This window comes from Acipenser ruthenus, chromosome 9 (assembly GCF_902713425.1).
Source record: "Acipenser ruthenus chromosome 9, fAciRut3.2 maternal haplotype, whole genome shotgun sequence".
Taxonomy (NCBI): Eukaryota; Metazoa; Chordata; class Actinopteri; order Acipenseriformes; family Acipenseridae; genus Acipenser; species Acipenser ruthenus.
Window position 1 is genome coordinate 55750269 of NC_081197.1, and position 19557 is coordinate 55769825.

Consider the following 19557-nt stretch of genomic DNA (forward strand, 5'->3'; position numbering starts at 1 on the left):
CAATACACACCGCTATATTGCCTGTTAGCATTGTTATTGTTCTCTGTATTTGTGTCATCAGACCATTTACAAATAAAATGTAATTGCACCTGGATTATCATTGTCTGTCTGTTAATTGATCACTGTGCCATTCCTGCATCTGCACATTGTTAACCACTTTGCCACAACGTATTGCAGTGTATTACTAATATAAATAAATGCAAATCAACCCTCATTTGCATAAATATTAACGTGAATGCAGACTTCTGTTAGTTTCATCTGAGCAATTTATTTTGATCCTCTTATACATTCGGGCAAATCTAAACAGAAATAAAACAATACAATAACTAGTTAATTAATTGCCAGTGACCGGCTTGTTATTGTAACTCGACTTAATAGAAATGCATCTGTAAAAAAATTGTCGTAGCCCAACTCCCAGCAGCAGCACGGGGCTCTATTTTTTAACTGACCGGAAATCGTGCTTCTACCTGGGGAATCTGCTCGCTGATCTGTCGTTAGGACTACGGCTTCTGAAAACGGAGATCGCCTCGGTGACTAGATTGTAGTCCGCTGAATAGATCACAGTCTTCTTAAGGGTACAAACTGTCCCTAAAGCCCTGAAAACCTTTTAAATTCAGATGTGTAATGATAATGTATGCTTAGGCTGTAGTTATAAGCAAAGAGTTTAAGTTCATCCCTCCTCCGTGCACCGACCATCAGCTGCCGTCGGTGTTTATCAGGGACATGCATTGCCTACCCTAAAAAAAAAAAAAAAAACAGTAATTTATTATTATTATTATTATTATTATTATTATTATTATTATTATTATTATGCATTTTCCTTTTTGTAACTGTCTGTAAAAGCAAAACAAAGGTAATACCTAAGTTGTGATTCACCAGCTGCAGTGATCTGTCAATCACTGACTAAAAGACGTGGTAATTTTGTGGCATTTTTTAAATCCCTGAAGTGATGCTGACTCTCATCTCACTCTCAAGTTTGTCTTCTCTGCCTCCTGTATGATCAACCACAGGGCCTCAATTCTGCAAAAAGTTGCAATATTTTAAATAAAACATTCATACACATCTCATCAATATATAATACACATTGCATACATATTTTCCTTAATTTATATTTAGGCTATCATAAATAATCCATAAAACAATGACATTTTTAGTTATAGCATAATTTAGGTCTATATTAACTGGTTATGAAATCCTAAAATACCCATTATGAAAACTGTATTTGGGGATTCACAATAATATAAAATATGTAAATATATTAAAATATGCATTTGCATGTCTTTATTAAACTCTCCAAAAAATGTAATATGTATTTCTTCTACATACCTCCCAAGAGCTGCTTATTTTAAGACAAGGGTTTAGTTATCCTAAAGTTAAGACAATTTTTAAGAGAATTTTTTATTTTTTTTTTAAATACCAATTTCCTAAGGATTTTTTTGGAGAATAGCATTTCTTCTTTCTTTTTTCTTAAGTCCAAATTTAAGAAAAAATTGGATTTAAGAAGATTTTTTTTTTCTTAAGAAAATCAACAATACGGCCCCTGGTCTTTTGCCCCATATCCAGACAGCATTCTGTAATTATTATTATTATTATTATTTATTTCTTAGCAGACGCCCTTATCCAGGGCGACTTACAATCGTAGGCAAAAACATTTCAAGCGTTACAATACAAGTAATACAATAAGATATCTTGTAATATCTTGCACATTGACAAAGGTATACAAAGCTACTGGAATGCTACTAGCTGATACTTTTTCATACATAGTTAAGGATCTCTGTGAGGGGAGCTTGCAACTTCATATTCTCAGTGTTCAAGCTTAAAACGGATCTTGATTTAAATCTGTATTATAGCTCATAAAATGGACATGCATTTCAAGGATAACTCTCGTCTTTCGCCTTGTCAATGTCTTTCGTCCAATGTTATTTTTCTTTTACTTTGCAGTTTTATTGCTTCACAAACAGGGACACCTGGTAGGTTTCAGAAACAGCACAATATCCCATGGTGGTGTAATGGTGCTATTTCCGGGAGATCAGTGACACACAAATAGTGAAAAGAGCCCATGCAAGTTAAATTTTGTTGGAGGGCGTGTGCCGTTTTGTTTTCTTGAGTAGGTTCTAAGTTTTAATGTGTGTTACTATCTTTTCTTATGTCATAGTTGTTGATTGACTCTCCAGGATTATTTATTGAGATAACTAATAGTGTTATTAAGAGCTGCTGTTTCCATTGCAATGCACAACTCTGCAGGACTCTGTAGCTTCATCTGCCTGACTATTGTTGCCTCACCTCCAAGGTGATTTGATCTTTATCATTTCGTCACAATGATTAAAATCCACATTTGGCTGCCTTGTCATTCAGTACTTATCCCTTTGTCGTTTTTGTCCAGCGTTTACGACTTAAATATATTCCTTGCCATATAACCTTCACAGAAGAAATTCCATTATTGCACGTAACTGGCTATCCATCTTTAGTCATCACTGTAATTTGTTCTGCCGTCAAGACCAGTAAAACTTCATGCCTTGACCTTTAATATTTCTGGTATATCTTCTACAAGGCGAAATGGAGGTTCTTTAATAACACAGCAATGAAAATGCAGTATTTGGACATCTGCTCTATTTTTGCAATTATATGACTCCATAACTATATTGCTTTTTAATCTGTTTTAGCTACAAGTAAAGTAGCTTGTAAGGTCCCATTCCACATTTCAGTTCACATTTCAAGAAAAATTAGAGATATAAGGGATTAAAAAACACACCTCTGGCAAAAGCCTGTTTCATCTTTTTTTTTTTTTTTAGACCCTTATCTTTTATCTTTTTGATCATCAGGGTTTGATCATGCAGACGTATGGGCTGAGCTAGCCAATTTGTTGTAATTATCTTGAGCGATTTAATTTTGCCATAAAAAACAATGAGTTTGCCAGCTGAATACAATTGTTTCATTAGTGCATTTCTTTCACTCAGTGTTCCATTTCTCAGGTGTTTTGCAAATAAACTGTTACCAATAAAAGGACGAACACTTGAAACAAGGAATACAAATCGACTGCTTTGCATAGAACAGTAACTTTCACCCATGTCATGTTTCTTTAGGAACAGAACAAGCAAACAAGCAGCTATTTGATTTACAGTCTTGTATCTGTAAATTAAGTCTGTGTATCTTTATTTACTTATTCCATCATTAAATCATCATTGTGTAGAAACAAGAAAAGTTACAAGTATTAGAAGGTTTTATACTTTCAGTGTTTTCTCAAATATTGCTTGAATGTATCTCTAATGTTCTTTCTCCTGGCAAACTGAAGTCTGTGAAGTGAGTTCTCCTGACGAGGAGCCACGTAAGTCGTGGGAGCTAACATTTCTACACTGTATTTACCCTGTTGTGTACTAGTGTACCTTCTGCTATGTGTGTCCCTTGTGAAATCCCTGCCTCGGCTTAGTACACTTCCTTCTCGACCCTGTGAATTTCCAGTAGTCATGTGATCCATATGCATCGTTTTTAATGACCAGTAATTGCTTTGTTTCCCAGCTTGCTTTATTTTATTATGCCAAGACAAAAATTGTCAAACTGCTTTGTTGTCCAGGGGCTTGTTTGCAATGGTTTCTAAAAAATATTTCCACTCAGCAAAATTTTGCTTCATCCATTGCCAACATAAATCAATTGCCCAGAGCTCTTATTTGGATTCCCTTCTTTGATTTAAAAGGCTACTTACTTATACAAAGTATAGATAAACCAAGATGTAAGGCATCTAATGTGGATGTTTTAAAGACGAATTTAACACTATAAATTAGTGAGGCGTTGTAACTTGCTAATACACTTTTGTATAATGTATATGATGTTGCAAATAGTAGTAGTACTAATAATACAATGTCCAAAATATATACTACACTATTATCATACAGTACATGGGCTGTAATTATATGACCCATTGTGTACGAGCAGAAAAGTGCTTTGGACTACAGAAAACAAACATATAGCTGCTTCTTATTGAACCTAGGCTATGTGATGTTTATCAACTATACCTTGTCCTGTGCAGTACAGGAACAGGATTTAGAGTCCTAGTGAAAGAAAATGACAGAGTGATTCTGCATGGCCTATGATCCTATGCTATAATATACTGTTTGGACAATTGAGTGGCAGATGTACAGTGTTATGACCAAGTCTGCCAGCCGCTTGTTCTATTGTCTATGTATAATATAACACCGTGTAACAATTTTTTTTTTTTTTTTTTGGTTCCTGGGTAGTAAGTGTTATTTCCTAATTGCTTATGCCTCAAAAGTATAGAAAATGGCTATTATTCCCCACAAACTTTGCTTTTGTGACCAGGACAGTGATATTTTGAAATTTACCTATTTTCCAGAACATTCCAGTTAGATTCAGTGCTGAGTAAACTTGGAGTAACTTCTAGAACTTTCCAGTAATATAAATAGTAGTATAAATACAGGGGCCTTAAGCCCACCAGTTCAGTTTAGTTCCAGCTGCCTAAGTGGATACATATCTGCATTTTTCTGAGATGGCATCAAGAGGCTGCAATGGTGGCATTCCTGATGGGTCTCCAAGGCGGTTTTACCAAGTTTCCCTGTTATCTTTGCCTTTGGGACAGCAGGGACACCAAGGCGCACTACCACAGGCGGGACTGGCCACAGCGGACCGAGTTCTCTGTGGGGAGGAACAACGTCAAGTGGGAGCCACTGGTGGACCCTCGGAAGGTGCTGATGCCACCACTGCACATCAAATTGGGCCTTATGAAACAATTTGTCAGAGCTCTAGATAAGGAGTCGGCAGCCTTCAAGTACCTTCAAGACTTCTTCCCTAAGCTGTCTGAGGCAAAGGTCAAAGCCGGTGTCTTCGTCGGACCACACATAAAGAAGATCCTGGAGTGCAATGAATTCCCCAAGAAACTCACTAGTAAGGAGAAAGCGGCTTGGAACAGCTTTGTCGCAGTGGTTCGGGGCTTCCTGGGCAATCACAAGGCCGAAAACTATGTGGAGCTGGTTGAGACTCTGGTGAAGAACTACGGCACAATGGGCTGTAGGATGTCCCTCAAAGTCCATATCCTTGATGCTCATCTTGATAAATTCAAGGAGAACATGGGAGCGTACTCGGAGGAGCAAGGCGAGCGCTTCCACCAGGATATACTGGACTTTGAACGCTGCTACCAAGGACAGTATAACGAGAACATGATGGGAGACTACATTTGGGGGCTGATTCGTGAAAGTGATTTACAGTATAATCGTAAATCTCGAAAAACTACTCACTTCTAAATCTTTTGTAGTCATTTTTGTATTACTTTAGTATAAATACATGTTAATTTGGATTCATATGTTGTTTTTTTTCTGACTTTATGTGAACGAAAAGACACAAATTCGCCCGTTTTCTCATTGGAAATAGGTACATTTCAAAATATCACTGTCCTGGTCACAAAAGCAAAGTTTGTGGGGAATAATAGCCATTTTCTATACTTTTGAGGCATAAGCAATTAGGAAATAACACTTACTACCCAGGAACAAAAATTGTGTTACATAGTGTAATCAGAGTGCAAGATCATCTACTGTTCGTCAGACATCTGAATAATATAATCAGAGTGCAAGATCATCTACTGTTCATCAGACATCTGAAACCAAGCAAATTGGGATTTGCAAAGTCATAGCGGTGTTCATAACCAAGACTGCCATCTTTAATCATAACCTGCATTTAAAATGTATAAGACAACAGAGTGTAAAATCCAGTTAGGGACAATTTTGTAATAGCAATGAAATAGGAACTGGGGAAAAAGAGAGAAATCAGGTGGGACTTATTGTTTGTAAAACGAATAAATGAAAACTGTGACAAATTTATTTTGCACATTGATAAAATGAATACCTTGACAGAATCCCCTTAAAAACTCTATTTGACAGTCCTATTTAATGGTAATTTGGTGGTGGTAGGATGTTATTTTAGGAGACCTGCAAAGCATTTAATGAATGACCTCTACTGTGACTTACAAAGTGTTTCATTTGGAAAGATAGCTTACATCATTGCAAAGACGTTATACATAACTGATGAATAACCTCTTCATAAATAATGTCTCCTAAATAATTTGACAAAAGCAAAAAGTGTTTGAGAACAACACGATTATATTTTTTGATGCATTATTATGGAGTACGCTGGGTAAATCCACCATCTCTATTGAATTATTTATTAATAATAGGATAACACGTTGTATTACTGTAGCTTTTATTGGTCTCCATTAAAATGATGATTCACTGACAGTGAAGATACCAGCCTTAATACAAGTTATGCTTTAGCCAACTTTTCCTCTGCTGTTTGCAATGCTTTCTATTTCTATATTGTTGACTCTGGCGAGATGTATGACGTTTATGTTTTAGCTGTGAGAATTGACCTGCGTTCAAAGCTGTTTTTGTTTTTACCGGTCCTGTGGGAGCCATGAGGAATATTTTCAGTGACGTAAAATGAACGAGAGAGACCAGGGTACAATAGTTAATGTTGTTGGGGAGATGTCATAATCGCTATGGGAATTATAAGTTCCCGCATTGCAGATAGACCTACAGGGTTACCAGTGACACTACAGCTTTAAACAAACAAATGCATGCTTTAGAGAGAAGTCGTCCTTGTTTAATCACTACTGACAAATAATTCATAACCATTGAGGTCTAAGAATGATAAATAATCATAGTGGCAATTATGAAGAATTGATATTCTCTTTTGTATTCCTTAAATTATTAAAGGCATTTTAATAGGCTGTTTTAAAAAAAAATAAAAAAAAAAGTTCACAGGTGGATAACAATATGTAGGATTTGTTTTATTAATGCATGTGTAATATTGGTGAAACATAAAGCATTCTTATCTAGACCTACAGATCTGTTTATCCCAACGATTGCACAGATAATGAGGAGAAGCATTTAGTTTCAGATGCATTTGAAATGAATACTTGTGTGATTAATTTACAGCCAAGAAGGAGGAGGAGGAGCTGGAGGAGAAGAAATCCATCAAAAAAAGAATCAAAGAACTGAAAGTCTTGGATCCAAAGATAGCACAGAATCTGTGTAAGTGGCCACTTCAATTTCTTATAGAATTCATTGCACGATAATCCAATGTACATTCATGGAACTTGTTAGGATCAAGACCACCATTCACAATACTCTTAAACCCAGGCATCAGTTTAGGTTGATTTTGGGTACATTCACATTTGAGAGGAGTTATTGCCCATCTTTGCAAAATACAATTTCTTTCATATTCACTCTCTGTCTAGCCTCGAATCGGAGTATTTTTATATTTTCACTGCGACAATGTGGGGACCAAATGCTTTTCATTGGGTCATTTTTCTCTATGGACATTTATTTTTTTATTTTTTTTCCTCAAATATCGCAGATAAAGAGCTGCTGAGTTCGAATCGACTTCATCTAGTTTAGCATCACTCTCCTGAATTTGAGTGGTGGTCAGTTTGGGATACTGCAAAACTCCAGTACAGCATAATTCTTGTAGTGGCATTCAGGGAAGAAGCAGCAGGTGTCTTTTATTCATGGCAGCAATCCAGGACTCATAAGGTGCTATACCTAGGTTTACAGAAAAGCAGATTTCGGGTAAGAAATACCATCTTAATAAGACCAGCTTTGATGCAGAGAATACTGCAGGAATTTAGGCATGTAACTATTTAAAAGCTGTGGTTGTTAACTGCTATTTAAAGTGTCATATTGCAATTACAATGGAATCCCACTCTTCAGCGGTAAGCAAAACAAAGCGTGCTATATCAACGTAGACCAGTGGAAAGTGTTAAGGTAATACAAGCCTGGTAATAAGAAGAGTCTTATGAGGATTGGGAACCCTTATTGCAATGAAAAGATTACACACTAAATAATCTGCGTCCTTTCCTTTGATCTAAATGATCTACAGAAGGTAAATAATGGCAAGTAGAGTACAGTTGCTGGTAGCTCATCTGTGGTTTTAAAAGTAGCTTTTGTGTGTGTGTTACTTCATAGTAAACAATACCGCAGTTTTGGAATCTTATGATTAGTTACCGAGTTGGAACACAGGCGCAGTTATATATATAAAAAGTCTGTCACTAAGTCTGTTCAGCATGAATCATGGATGCAGAAGCAGGTCCATCCAAAAGAGACAAAAAACTTACTATTTCCACAGAGTGGGAAAATTAGTTTTTGTTTACAAGAGTAAAAGACAAGTGTATTTGCCTGATTTGTGGTGTGGGAGTTGCAGTTGGAAAACATATCAAAAAGTCAAAAAAGAATGTGAACTAAAGGCAACTTTGCAGAAACAGCAGTCATTTTTTACCAAACCAGTGAAAAAAGCAAATGCTGTAACAGATGCCTCTTTCCAAGTTGCTTACTTTCTAGCAAAAAACAAGACAGCATTTACAGACGGTGCAATGGTAAAGGGAGCAATGGCTGTCATGGCCGAATCGTTATTCAAAGATTTAAGAAACAAGTCAGAAATAATAATGTCTGCTATAACCGACATGCAACTGGGACCTAACACTGCAGCAAGGAGAGCATCGGCATTATCCAAAGATGCCTGTGAAGAGTTACACCAGGATTTATGTTGTTGTCAGTGGTTTTCAATACAGTGTGATGAATCTGTTGACTCAAGCGACACTGCTCAACTGGCTGTATTTGTTCAAATGGCGTTTGAGGACTTTAGCGTGAAAGAAGACTTTTTGACATGATTGCCATTAAAAGCTAAAACCAGAGGGCTAGATATCTATAATGAGGTTAAAAATGATTTTGCTAGAAAGAACATACCACTCAAAGCTTGTGTCAGTAACAACGGATGGCGCCCCCGCAATGAATGGATGTCACATGGGCTTCATAGCATGTTGCAAGACAGACCCCAATTTCCCCCGTTTCCCTCAACTACCACTGTATTTTAAATCAACAGGCACTTTGTGGCAAGTAATCGGATTTGTCCACGTTATGACTCCTGTTGTAAAAATAGTTAATGCAATTCGAGCTAGAGCCCTACAACACCGCAGGTTTAAAGCACTACTCTATTAAATTCCCGCTGAGTATGCCGATCTTTGGCTAAGGTGGCTTATCAGAGGGAGAGTACTGCGCCAATTTCTTTCTCTTGTCGGAAATTACAACTTTCTTGGAGTTAAGAAACGGAAGTTGTGCACAGTTGACCGACACTGTGTGGCTACTTGACTTGGCATTTTTAACAGAGAAATTAAACAGCCTGAACTGTGAATAAGAATTTTCTTTATTTTTTAGCTTGGAGTTCTTTGAGGAGTGGCCCGCAAATGGTTTTGCAAATCCAGAAGTAGCTCTTTATAGTAAAAAGGTTGGAGGCCCCTGCTCTACGGTAATAAGGTTAAAAAATCTTTGAGCCAAACATTCAGTTTGAATGACTTTTTTGATAAGCCATTAAAACTGAATGTTCGGCTCAAAGATTTTTTAACTTTTGTATTACCGTAGATAACTCTACCTTCACTACATACAATTACCTTACACTGGTCAGCACCTCTTCAATATTGAGCATTATAGTGGACAAATGACTCTCTTGTTATATATATATAGTGATAATATTGAGAAAGATTAAAACCCTGAGTCAGAGAAACCAGTTACAGTATCGCTAATACGTCTAAAATGGTTTCTGTATAGATGAAATCCCACAAGAATAATTCCTATGAAATCATGCTTTAGAAAGGTCACCTGTCTAGTTGATTTCCTTGAGTGCTCTTTAAACCTAGTTTCTGTTCTTATTTTAAACTAAAAGAGCGGTGTTATATGTTCTGTGCCTGTGGTCATGCTATTGGCTTTGTCATGTCCCCAAGCCACTTGCAGCAGCTCATGCAAGCAAAGTCACCAGTCACAATGAAGCAGATACTTCATCCAAAAAAATGTTTTTCTTCCTTTATTTTTAGCAATATTTCTGGGTTCCTTTCGGATACCTTATCAAGAAATCAAAAGGATGGTTTTGGAAGTGGATGAAGAAAAACTGACTGAGCCTATGATTCAGGTACAGGAGATTGAGGGCTTCACCTTAAACAAACTAAAACTACAATTTCTGTATATTGTAAATTTGTTCAGAAAACGGTGTATAGCTATATTTTCAATGTTACGAGTGAAAGAAGTACGAATAGAATAAGAGAATTTGAGGGCTCAGTTTCTAGCCATGAACAACAGATTTTGTAATTGGCTGAATTGTGTGTCACTCGCATTTCACGCTATGTGGATGTACATATCACTGGTCAGATATCATCAATCAGCAAGTCATGAATGAAAACAAAGGGAGCAGCAAGACCTTATCACATTTCATTTACTAACAAAATGTCAAACATAAATAAGTTACATATGCCCTTAAATTTATTCTTATCAAATTCCTAGTGATTTGAAACCTATAAAGAGACAGCATTTAACAGGACCTTTGTGTATGAACTAATTCTATATAAAAAGAAAATGAGTCAACCCATTTTATTTTGTGTTTTGAACCAGTGTCTTCAGGCATTCAGTGAAGGCGATGGAATGAATGGAAAGTACTGACAATAACATTGCTTGCCAAAGAAAGGTCACAAGGATTTTGTTTTTATTCAATTAAGGGGACTTGACCTCTCATCTTGCCTTCAGGCATCTCTGACAGGCACTTATCTGTGGAAACTTCTGTAGAGCCCATTTGCACAGAGATGAACATTCTGCATCATTTTATTCAAAACTGAAAGCTAACAGTATTCCATTATTGAACTAAAGCCACAGCAGCCTGGAACTATTTATTCCAATTAATTTTGTTTGTTATTTAAGCAATGATAAGCAAAGTGTTCTCACTGCATTAAGTGTATGGGTTACACCTCTAGTATAAAGTGCGCAAACACACGCCACTCGTATATCAAAACATCATATCATGCTATATAATCCTAATAACGCAAGTATGTTACAAAAGGTACAATGTTTACCAATATGACTTCAAAAAAAAAAAAAAAAAGGTGTCAGGTAACATAATGGCTGTTCGTTTATATTACTGGAGTGGTGCTTGAGACTTCCTCATTGGTGCTGTTTCCCTCAAACATTATTACATATAAACAACATTGCCTGTCTGTAAAACAGCATGGGGAAGACTCTGGAAAGCATTTTAGTGTTGTTATGTGCTGAGTTAGCCTAAGCAAATTTGAACTAATCCAATGTGAGGTTGCTTTGGAAAGTCCCATATGCTACAGAGATTACCGCAGGCAAAAAGCCATTCTTCAGAATTTTGCCCTTTGGTATTTTAAACTGTTTGTATTTTATAACATCTTTTGACAGCAAGTTTGCAGTTTCTTAGGAAATACAGTGATCAAGAAATGTGCTTATTTGGCAGGAACGTTTAAACAGTAAAATACAACACAACTCACATTGGCATAGCACCCTTCATGTACAGACGTGCTCAAATTTGTTGGTACTCCTCCACAAAAAACGTAGAATGCACAATTTTCTCTGAAATAACTTGAAACTGACAAAAGTAATTGGCATCCACCATTGTTTATTCCATATTTAATAGAAATCAGACTTTGCTTTTGATTTTTTATTCAACATAATATTGTAAATAATAAAACAAATGAAAATGGCATGGACAAAAATGATGGGACCGCTAAACTAATATTTTGTTGCACAACCTTTAGAGGCAATCACTGCAATCAAACGTTTTCTGTAGCTCTCAATGAGACTTCTGCACCTGTTAACAGGTAATTTGGCCCACTCTTCCTGAGCAAACTGCTCCAGCTGTCTCAGGTTTGATGGGTGCCTTCTCCAGACTGCAAGTTTCAGCTCTTTCCATAGATGTTTGATAGGATTCAGATCAGGACTCATAGAAGGCTACTTCAGAATAGTCCAATGTTTTGTTCTAATCCATTCTTGGGTGCTTTTAGCTGTGTGTTTTGGGTCATTATCCTGTTGGAGGACCCATGACCTGCGACTGAGACAGAGCTTTCTGACACTGGGCAGTACGTTTCACTCCACAATGCCTTGATAGTCTTGAGATTTCATTGTGCCCTGCACAGATTCAAGGCACCCTGTGCCAGGCGCAGCAAAGCAGCCCCAAAACATAACCAAGCCTCCTCCATGTTTCACTGTAGGTATGGTGTTCTTTTCTTTGAAAGCTTCATTTTTTCGTCTGTGAACATAGAGCTGATGTGACTTGCCAAAAAGCTCCAGTTTTGACTCATCTGTCCAAAGGACATTCTCCCAGAAGGATTGTGGCTTGTCAATATGCATTTTAGCAAATTCCAGTCTGGCTTTTTTATGTTTTTCTTTCAAAAGTGGAGTCCTCCTGGGTCTTCTTCCATGGAGCCCACTTTCGCTCAAAAAGCGACGGATGGTGCGATCAGAAACTGACGTACCTTCACCTTGGAGTTCAGCTTGTATCTCTTTGGCAGTTATCCTTGGTTCTTTTTCTACCATTCGCACTATCCTTCTGTTCAATCTGGGGTCGATTTTCCTCTTGCGGCCGCGCCCAGGGAGGTTGGCTACAGTTCCATGGACCTTAAACTTCTTAATAATGTTTGCAACTGTTGTCACAGGAACATCAAGCTGCTTGGAGATGGTCTTGTAGCCTTTACCTTTACCATGCTTGTCTATTATTTTCTTTCTGATCTCCTCAGACAACTCTCTCCTTTGCTTTCTCTGGTCCATGTTCAGTGTGGTGCACACAATGATACCAAACAGCACAGTGACTACTTTTCTCCATTTAAATAGGTTGAATGACTGATTACAAGATTGGAGACATGTGTGATACTAATTAAAGAAACTAATTAGTTTGAAATATCACTATAATCCAATTATTTATTATATTTTCTAAGGGGTACCAACAAATGTGTCCAGACCATTTTAAAATATCTTTGTAGAATAAGCAATAATTCATCTCTTTTCACAGCTTCTTTGCTTTATTCTATGACATACCAAAGGCATGCAAGTATACATGATAAAATAGCTTTTAATTTCATCACTTTTCAGGAGGAATGAAGCATTATTTCAATGAGCTGTAAGGGTACCAACAAATTTGAGCATGTCTGTACTAGTATTGTAGAGCCCTGCACACAACAGCTAATGCCAAGTAATGTAAAATCTAATTTGTGTCTGTCTGGAATTCATAACACCAAATGTATAAGAATATGAGGTCAAAGATTCCACAAGCCCAGGTATGGATAATACTGTAGGTCCACCAGTAGCATAAGATTATATCTCCCTTTATGTACAGTATTCTTAAAATGCACTCCACACATATCAGCTTTGTTAGCAGGTTGTTTAAACTTAGGTGTGTAGGGCTTGTGAAAAAAAAGTTTGAATAATAAAGGACTGACATATATCTGACATAAAATGATACCTATAGTGGTAGTTTTATTTTTATTTTATCTCTTTCATTCGAAACTGTTCAAAATCAAATGCAGTTGAGAGGGTTTTTTCAATGGAGTGATACCTAAATATTGAGTTTGTGTGGCATGGGATTTATGTTTATCCCCAGTTCACCACTGTTTAAATGTTTGATCGGCATGTTTGTTGTATACACATTATGTGCCCAGCAATTCCTTTGCTTATATGTACTGTGTGTGTGGTTTCTTTTTGGTTTTTTTTTTGTCTGTTTGTTTGTTTGTCAAAAGAGAACTTAGAATGGTTAAAAAAAGATAAATGTTAACAAAATGATAATATTATTGATTGATACGGAGTTAATGTTTTCTGCAAGCCTCTCGTCGGTCTGTTTCTTAACTTTGTCAACAGAATTTGGTAAAGCATCTCCCTGAGCAGGAGCAGCTGAATGCCTTGGTTCGCTTTAAAAATGAATATCCCAGCCTGTCTGAACCGGAGCAGTTTGGAGTGGTGGTAAGTAGACAGGCGTATGGCAATGTGTTGGTCATTGTTCTTTTTTTTGTTGTTCTTATTATTTAGTATGACACTAAACTTGCATGCGTAACTGGGCCTGACATATACTTACATGGCTCAGTTTATATATAGAGCAGATTGGGACTCAGAGTTGAAAGAGAAATTATTTTTTTAAAACAAATGAAATAAACCCTGCATACACAGCCGTTACATCTGAAACAGAACGACGTGTACATGTTTAAATCATGGAATTAGTTTTACAGATTGAATCCAGTATTAGGATTAAGGGAGATTTTCATTAAAAACAAACACCGGCAGTTTGTAATGACTGTGTAAGGTAATTGGGTTTTAAGAGTTTGTTTACAAATTCAGACAGGAGCTTAATTAAAACACTTTTAAGTCAAATATTTATATACTGAACATCACTTTCAAAATGCATCTAGGTGAAACCATGTGTGAACAATGTTACTAACACACAACATTTAGGAGTTTTCCAAACTGTGGTTAGAAACTATGTCAGAACCTTTCTGTACGAGGCTTGTTGCCAACTATGACAACCACACCAAAAGTGAAACCTAATGCAGTCGTTAAAGGTTGATATTGATTAATTAGCACTGTGACAGACATTACTCAGAAAACAAAGCTAGAGTTCTCTGAATTGGCAACTTGTAAAATGTATCATTCATTAATTGTGCAGTACCTCTGAATGTCTCCCATTTAAACAAAAAAAAATCATTAAATTACAACTTTTAATTGGTGGTAATTAGTTGACTGTGACAGATGTTACATAAATGTCAAACAAAAAAAGCTGTAATTTCATTGGATATTCATGGAAACATATCTGGAACAAGAATAACAATTAAGGGCTATTAAAACTTGGCAAATAGGGGAGGGGTTAGCAACTGCCACTTCACATAAATAACACACACACCCCACTTTAAACTAGAACAACACTTGTGAAGCCAAAAACGTGTGTGTACTGAACTCGCCAGCTTCTCATGTGTTTCACCTCTGGCGGTCTGGATTGGAATCGAGTTGTGAACAGTAGTCCAGGTCCCGAAACCACCAAGCAATTCATCATAGTAGAGTTTCTGTTTGATAAAGGTCTAGGCCTGAATGTCAGGGGGCAGTCACGATTAAAGTGTACAGAGCTGTTGGGGGTAGCTCTGAATTTCAGCAGCACTACATTCTCAAGCATGAATGAAAGCTTTTTTTTTTTTTTTTATTGTCACTTAGTAGTCCTTGACATCACTGGGCTGTATTTTTAAAAAAACATAAGTGACTGAGCATGTAATGCATCAGTAATAATAATAATAATAATAATAAGGCTTCCAAGCTGGCTTGGGAAGCCTATTGTTATTGTAAAGATTTATTTATTTATTTATTTATTTATTTATTTATTTTTGTATGCATTTATTTATTTATTATTGTCATTTTTCCTCCCAAAACTTTAAACTGCTCCTGTTCGCACGCGGTATAACCAATCAGCATGAAACTCGGCAGGTATCATCCCATGTAGATTACAGTGTAGATGCAAAAATTATGCTCCTGCATCAACCACGATGGCCGTATGACACGTTTTTGGAAAAAACTTTCAAAATCATCTTTTTGTGAACCGATTGATCTGGTACTTCGCATGTGTCATCAGCAACCAAACCCGCTTCAAGTTGCCAAGCAGAAGTTGCAGCGATAAATTTTTATATCAAAATGGCTGCCAGCAAATTCACTGAAATGCGCCCCAAACATCAAACTGCTTCTGTTTGAAAACCATATAACCAACTAACTCTGAACTTGATAGGCATCATCCTTTATTTGATTAACTCCAAAATTGACAAGCATCATCCCTGTGTCAATACAATTTGACTTTATCAAAAATGGTGTTTGTGTGTAAACCAATATGGCCACATGACGCATTTTTTAAAAACCTTTCAAAATCTTCAGTCTAATGTAAAACTAGCTTATAACTCCTTACAAAGTGCAGATAGGTTAATGGTTACTATGGAACACATATAGAAAACTATATGTGCTCTATCCAAAAATGGCCTTGCCTGCGACCTTTGACCTCTCCTTAAGTTAAAATGTAAAACTAACATAACTCCATACAGAGTTTGTATAGGTTAATGGTTACTATAGAACACAGATAGGAACCCATATATGCTCTATCCAAAAATTATTGCTTGAGCACACATATGCCAAGAACCCTTAACCACGTTCCGAGAAAATCTGGTATGGGGCGACAAAAAAAACAAACATAAATCAGTCTGGAAAATTGTTCAGCTAAGTAAAAAAAAAAAAACCACACACTTTTGTCTGAGGTTGTTGTTCTTTAATAAACGAAGCTAGGTATTCCTTCAAAAGGGCAAAGAAAAGCTAATAGCAACGCCTGAAAAAAAAAGAAAATCTATATTCCATCATACAGACCCTATGTTACTAAATAGTTGGTGCGAATTTCTAGTCATTACTGTGTACCTTGCTGACTTGTTTTATGTTTCTAGTTATTGCCACCTAGAATTAACAATGAGTCATTGTGTGGGCAGCAACTGTGATAGACAGCCCTTTTGGGGGAAAAATAGTGAAATTATGTATTTGAATCCATTTCTGTATAAATTGTGTAACCAAGGGATTTTATTTCTGGGTTTTATTTTTGAGCAGTGCCCAAAATACTGTAATATATCATTCACATTTTGTTTTAAGCCAACATGTACTTAATGTACAGTAATCTAAAAGTAGTCGAATGTGGAAGCCTCTGGGTCACTATTGGACACATCTTCTGAATCTGATTCAATGACACCAGGGATTCTGAAAGCATATTGAGTGATTATTGGACATGCTGCAAAGAGTTGGGTCGTAAAAGAAAGCGTGTTTGGTTTCACACCACAACCAAGGCAATTAATATACTCTGCAGGCTAATCGAGAGGCTCGCAAAACACTGAAGTGTGATAATTGGTGAGATATCAGTTCTGAGAAGTACATCAGTCATTTCAGATGACTCCCCATAACCTGTTTATATGTTTTTTTGAAGAAACTGTTAAAAACATTCATTGAGAGGTTCTGTGTTTTTATTCCTTTATAAAGATATACCTGTACTTACTGGTGAACCTTGCTCATATATATATATATATATATATATATATATATATATATATATAGAATAGTGACGTCATCTAAATCAAGCAGGGATTACACTAAGCAACGAAAAGAAAAGAACAGTGCAACCCCATACAATTGAAAAAATAGTATTACGGGTTTGTATTAAATTATCATGTACAGGATATCTGGAGACAGCATTCAATCAAGTTAGTGCCTCAAATTTCAGCAAGGAGACAGCACACACATCCATTACCCTGGAAACCAGGTTTGAGGGCCGAGTGAGTGTTATTTATTTATTTATTTTAAAACACAGAAGGTCTGCATAGGTTGTATTCTGCCCTGAATATTTTCTGTCCTCCTCTAAACCTTCTCTGAAAAACAAATCACTGGAGACTAGCAAAGTCTCTTTGTTGCACAGACTAACAAGTATCGGAGGATGGCAGAATGCTTGTCAGTGCATAATGTAATGATGCACTGGTACTTTGAATGTTTATAGAAAGTCAGTTTTCACTGGCTGATATGATACATTCTAATTTGAAAATGAATGTGTTTGTAAACATCTACAGTATTTTATGCATGTATTAATGTACTTAATATAGCAGTCTGTATTTATTTTTTTGGATGAAGCATTAAAAACAATCCTAATATTGGTACATTTAATTAATAGTCTAAAGTGGACTTGTGCAACATCCTTCATTTGTATCATTAAAAGTAAATTAAAATATTTGCTTCCAAAACATAGCATTACTTTAGTGTTAATGATAATGTAGTAAAGTAATGGCTTGTGACCTACAAAAAGACAGAAAGCTGGTGATTAGACCCATCATGAAGATTCAAATAGCCTCTATCAGTAACTATGACAGTAACTGTTAAAAACAGTAAACATGGAATGGTTCTCTGTAAACTTTATACATTCAAATTCAATAACAATAATATAAAGCAGCATTTTGTTTGAGCAAAGTGATGTACAAACACATTTACATTACAGTTCAAATTTTCTGGTGCTCTTAAATTGCATTTTGCCCTTTTTTATTTTTGGTTTCAGTGTTTACAAATGTAATAGTAAAATAAATGACTAAATCTGCTCTGAACTGAAAGCACGTATTACAGCATGGCACAGTCTCACCAGTCTGTAGGGCTGCTAGTAGTTGTTCAAGCAGCTGTACTACACAGCTATGCTGTAGAAGAGGAGCAATGGATTGTGCCTGGCTGATCAAACTCCTGGCTCCTAATCTTTCAAATAATACTCTTAATTGAGGTTAGTAGTTCTGAAACCCAGGACTGTTGCATGACTAGTGCAAGTTTCTAACCCTGCTTTTTAGAGCCTCCTGACAACTTTTTAGCTCCACCAAAACTTTACGACCTGTCTTGTTGTATTGCAGAAAGTGCTGAAACAGCAATTCTTAACATGTTTTCTTTCTCTAAGTGCTCTGGCACAACCCCCAATACCGTACAGCGCCGTGTGACATCAGAAATGTGTTGAAACGTCTTTCTTTATTGTTGATGTTAGTTTGATCTTCCCCTTGCATACTGTCTGCAGTTAGCCCAGACTACCTGTTCAGCTATTTCCCTAAGCACTGCTCACATAACCTTGTTTATACATGGGGCAGTGCAGCATCACCTAGATTATGTATGAACGCTTTCACATCCACAAAACAATAAGAGCACTGAAGTTTAATTGGCCTTTTGCCTCTAAGGGTTAGTCTCTGTGGGATTTGTAACCTGACAGAGAAATCTAATTAGCTTGACAGATTGTGCACCAAACTGAAATTCCAGGTTTGTGGTGTGCCATAAGGTAGAAAAACGTGTTGCTGTAAATTAGTTAGACCAGGTAACCTGTCTGGTTGTGGTTGAAAGTCATTGTTTCAATTTGATATTATTAGAATATATATATATATATATATATATATATATATATATATATATATATATATATATATATATATATATATATATATAATATATAATGTCATCCTTTTTTCCAAGTGATTGCTCTTTTTTTTAATGTATGTGGCTAATCCAATTCAAATTAAACCAGAAACATTTTATGATTAAAAAAAAAACAACAACAACTTTGAATTAAATTCTGTTTCATTATAGATTAAATTCAGGTTGGCGTACTAAGGATACACATTGCAAGTTAGCAGCATATTTATACATATACATTAAGCATGTATTTTACATTTTTGTCTCTTTTTTTTTTATGGCTGTTCTGGATTTATTATTTTTTTTCCTGTTTGCTAAATGACATGCATGCTGATTTTATTCGAAAGCAGCCCTTCAGCATTTTATAACTGCATGCAAAAAAGGTCTCCTGGGCGCAGCACATTTGCCAATAGCTGTCTTTTAAGGTTATTAAGATTTGTGTCCCATCTAGACATTCAGAAGGCTCCCAGTTTCGAGATCCTGCAAGCACGATTTACAGCCCTATATGTTCCGTTTCCTAGCAACTTTTAAGAGGATCAGCTTAAAAGACAACATCTTTGCTGGTGCTGACAAGGGGTGGTTCAATTATTACAGAGATTTAATCGGTCAACCTCAACCCCCTTTACTAACGCAGTGCTCTCTGGCAATCGTTAAGTTAAAATGTGTCCACCCTGAAATTATATCCTCAGCTGCCTTCATGTTGACAAGTACAGCCTTGAGCGCTGAACCAGTCACAGATGGAAGCACAATATGA

At 36.3% G+C, this 19557-nt stretch overlaps 1 protein-coding gene across 3 annotated transcripts in view; it reads left to right on the top strand.

Annotated features, from left to right (window-relative positions):
* The window catches only part of LOC117405378 (protein diaphanous homolog 3-like), a 300571-nt gene that overhangs the window by 183908 nt on the left and 97106 nt on the right, over nucleotides 1–19557 (top strand). For 2 of the 3 annotated variants that reach the window (XM_059030274.1, XM_059030276.1), the window contains exons 18-21: nucleotides 3293–3325; nucleotides 6939–7034; nucleotides 9866–9960; nucleotides 13686–13787. In XM_059030274.1, coding sequence (XP_058886257.1) covers nucleotides 3293–3325; nucleotides 6939–7034; nucleotides 9866–9960; nucleotides 13686–13787 — 326 coding nt within the window. The remainder of the gene's footprint in view (nucleotides 1–3292; nucleotides 3326–6938; nucleotides 7035–9865; nucleotides 9961–13685; nucleotides 13788–19557) is intronic. The other variant, XM_059030275.1, reaches the window with a different exon arrangement.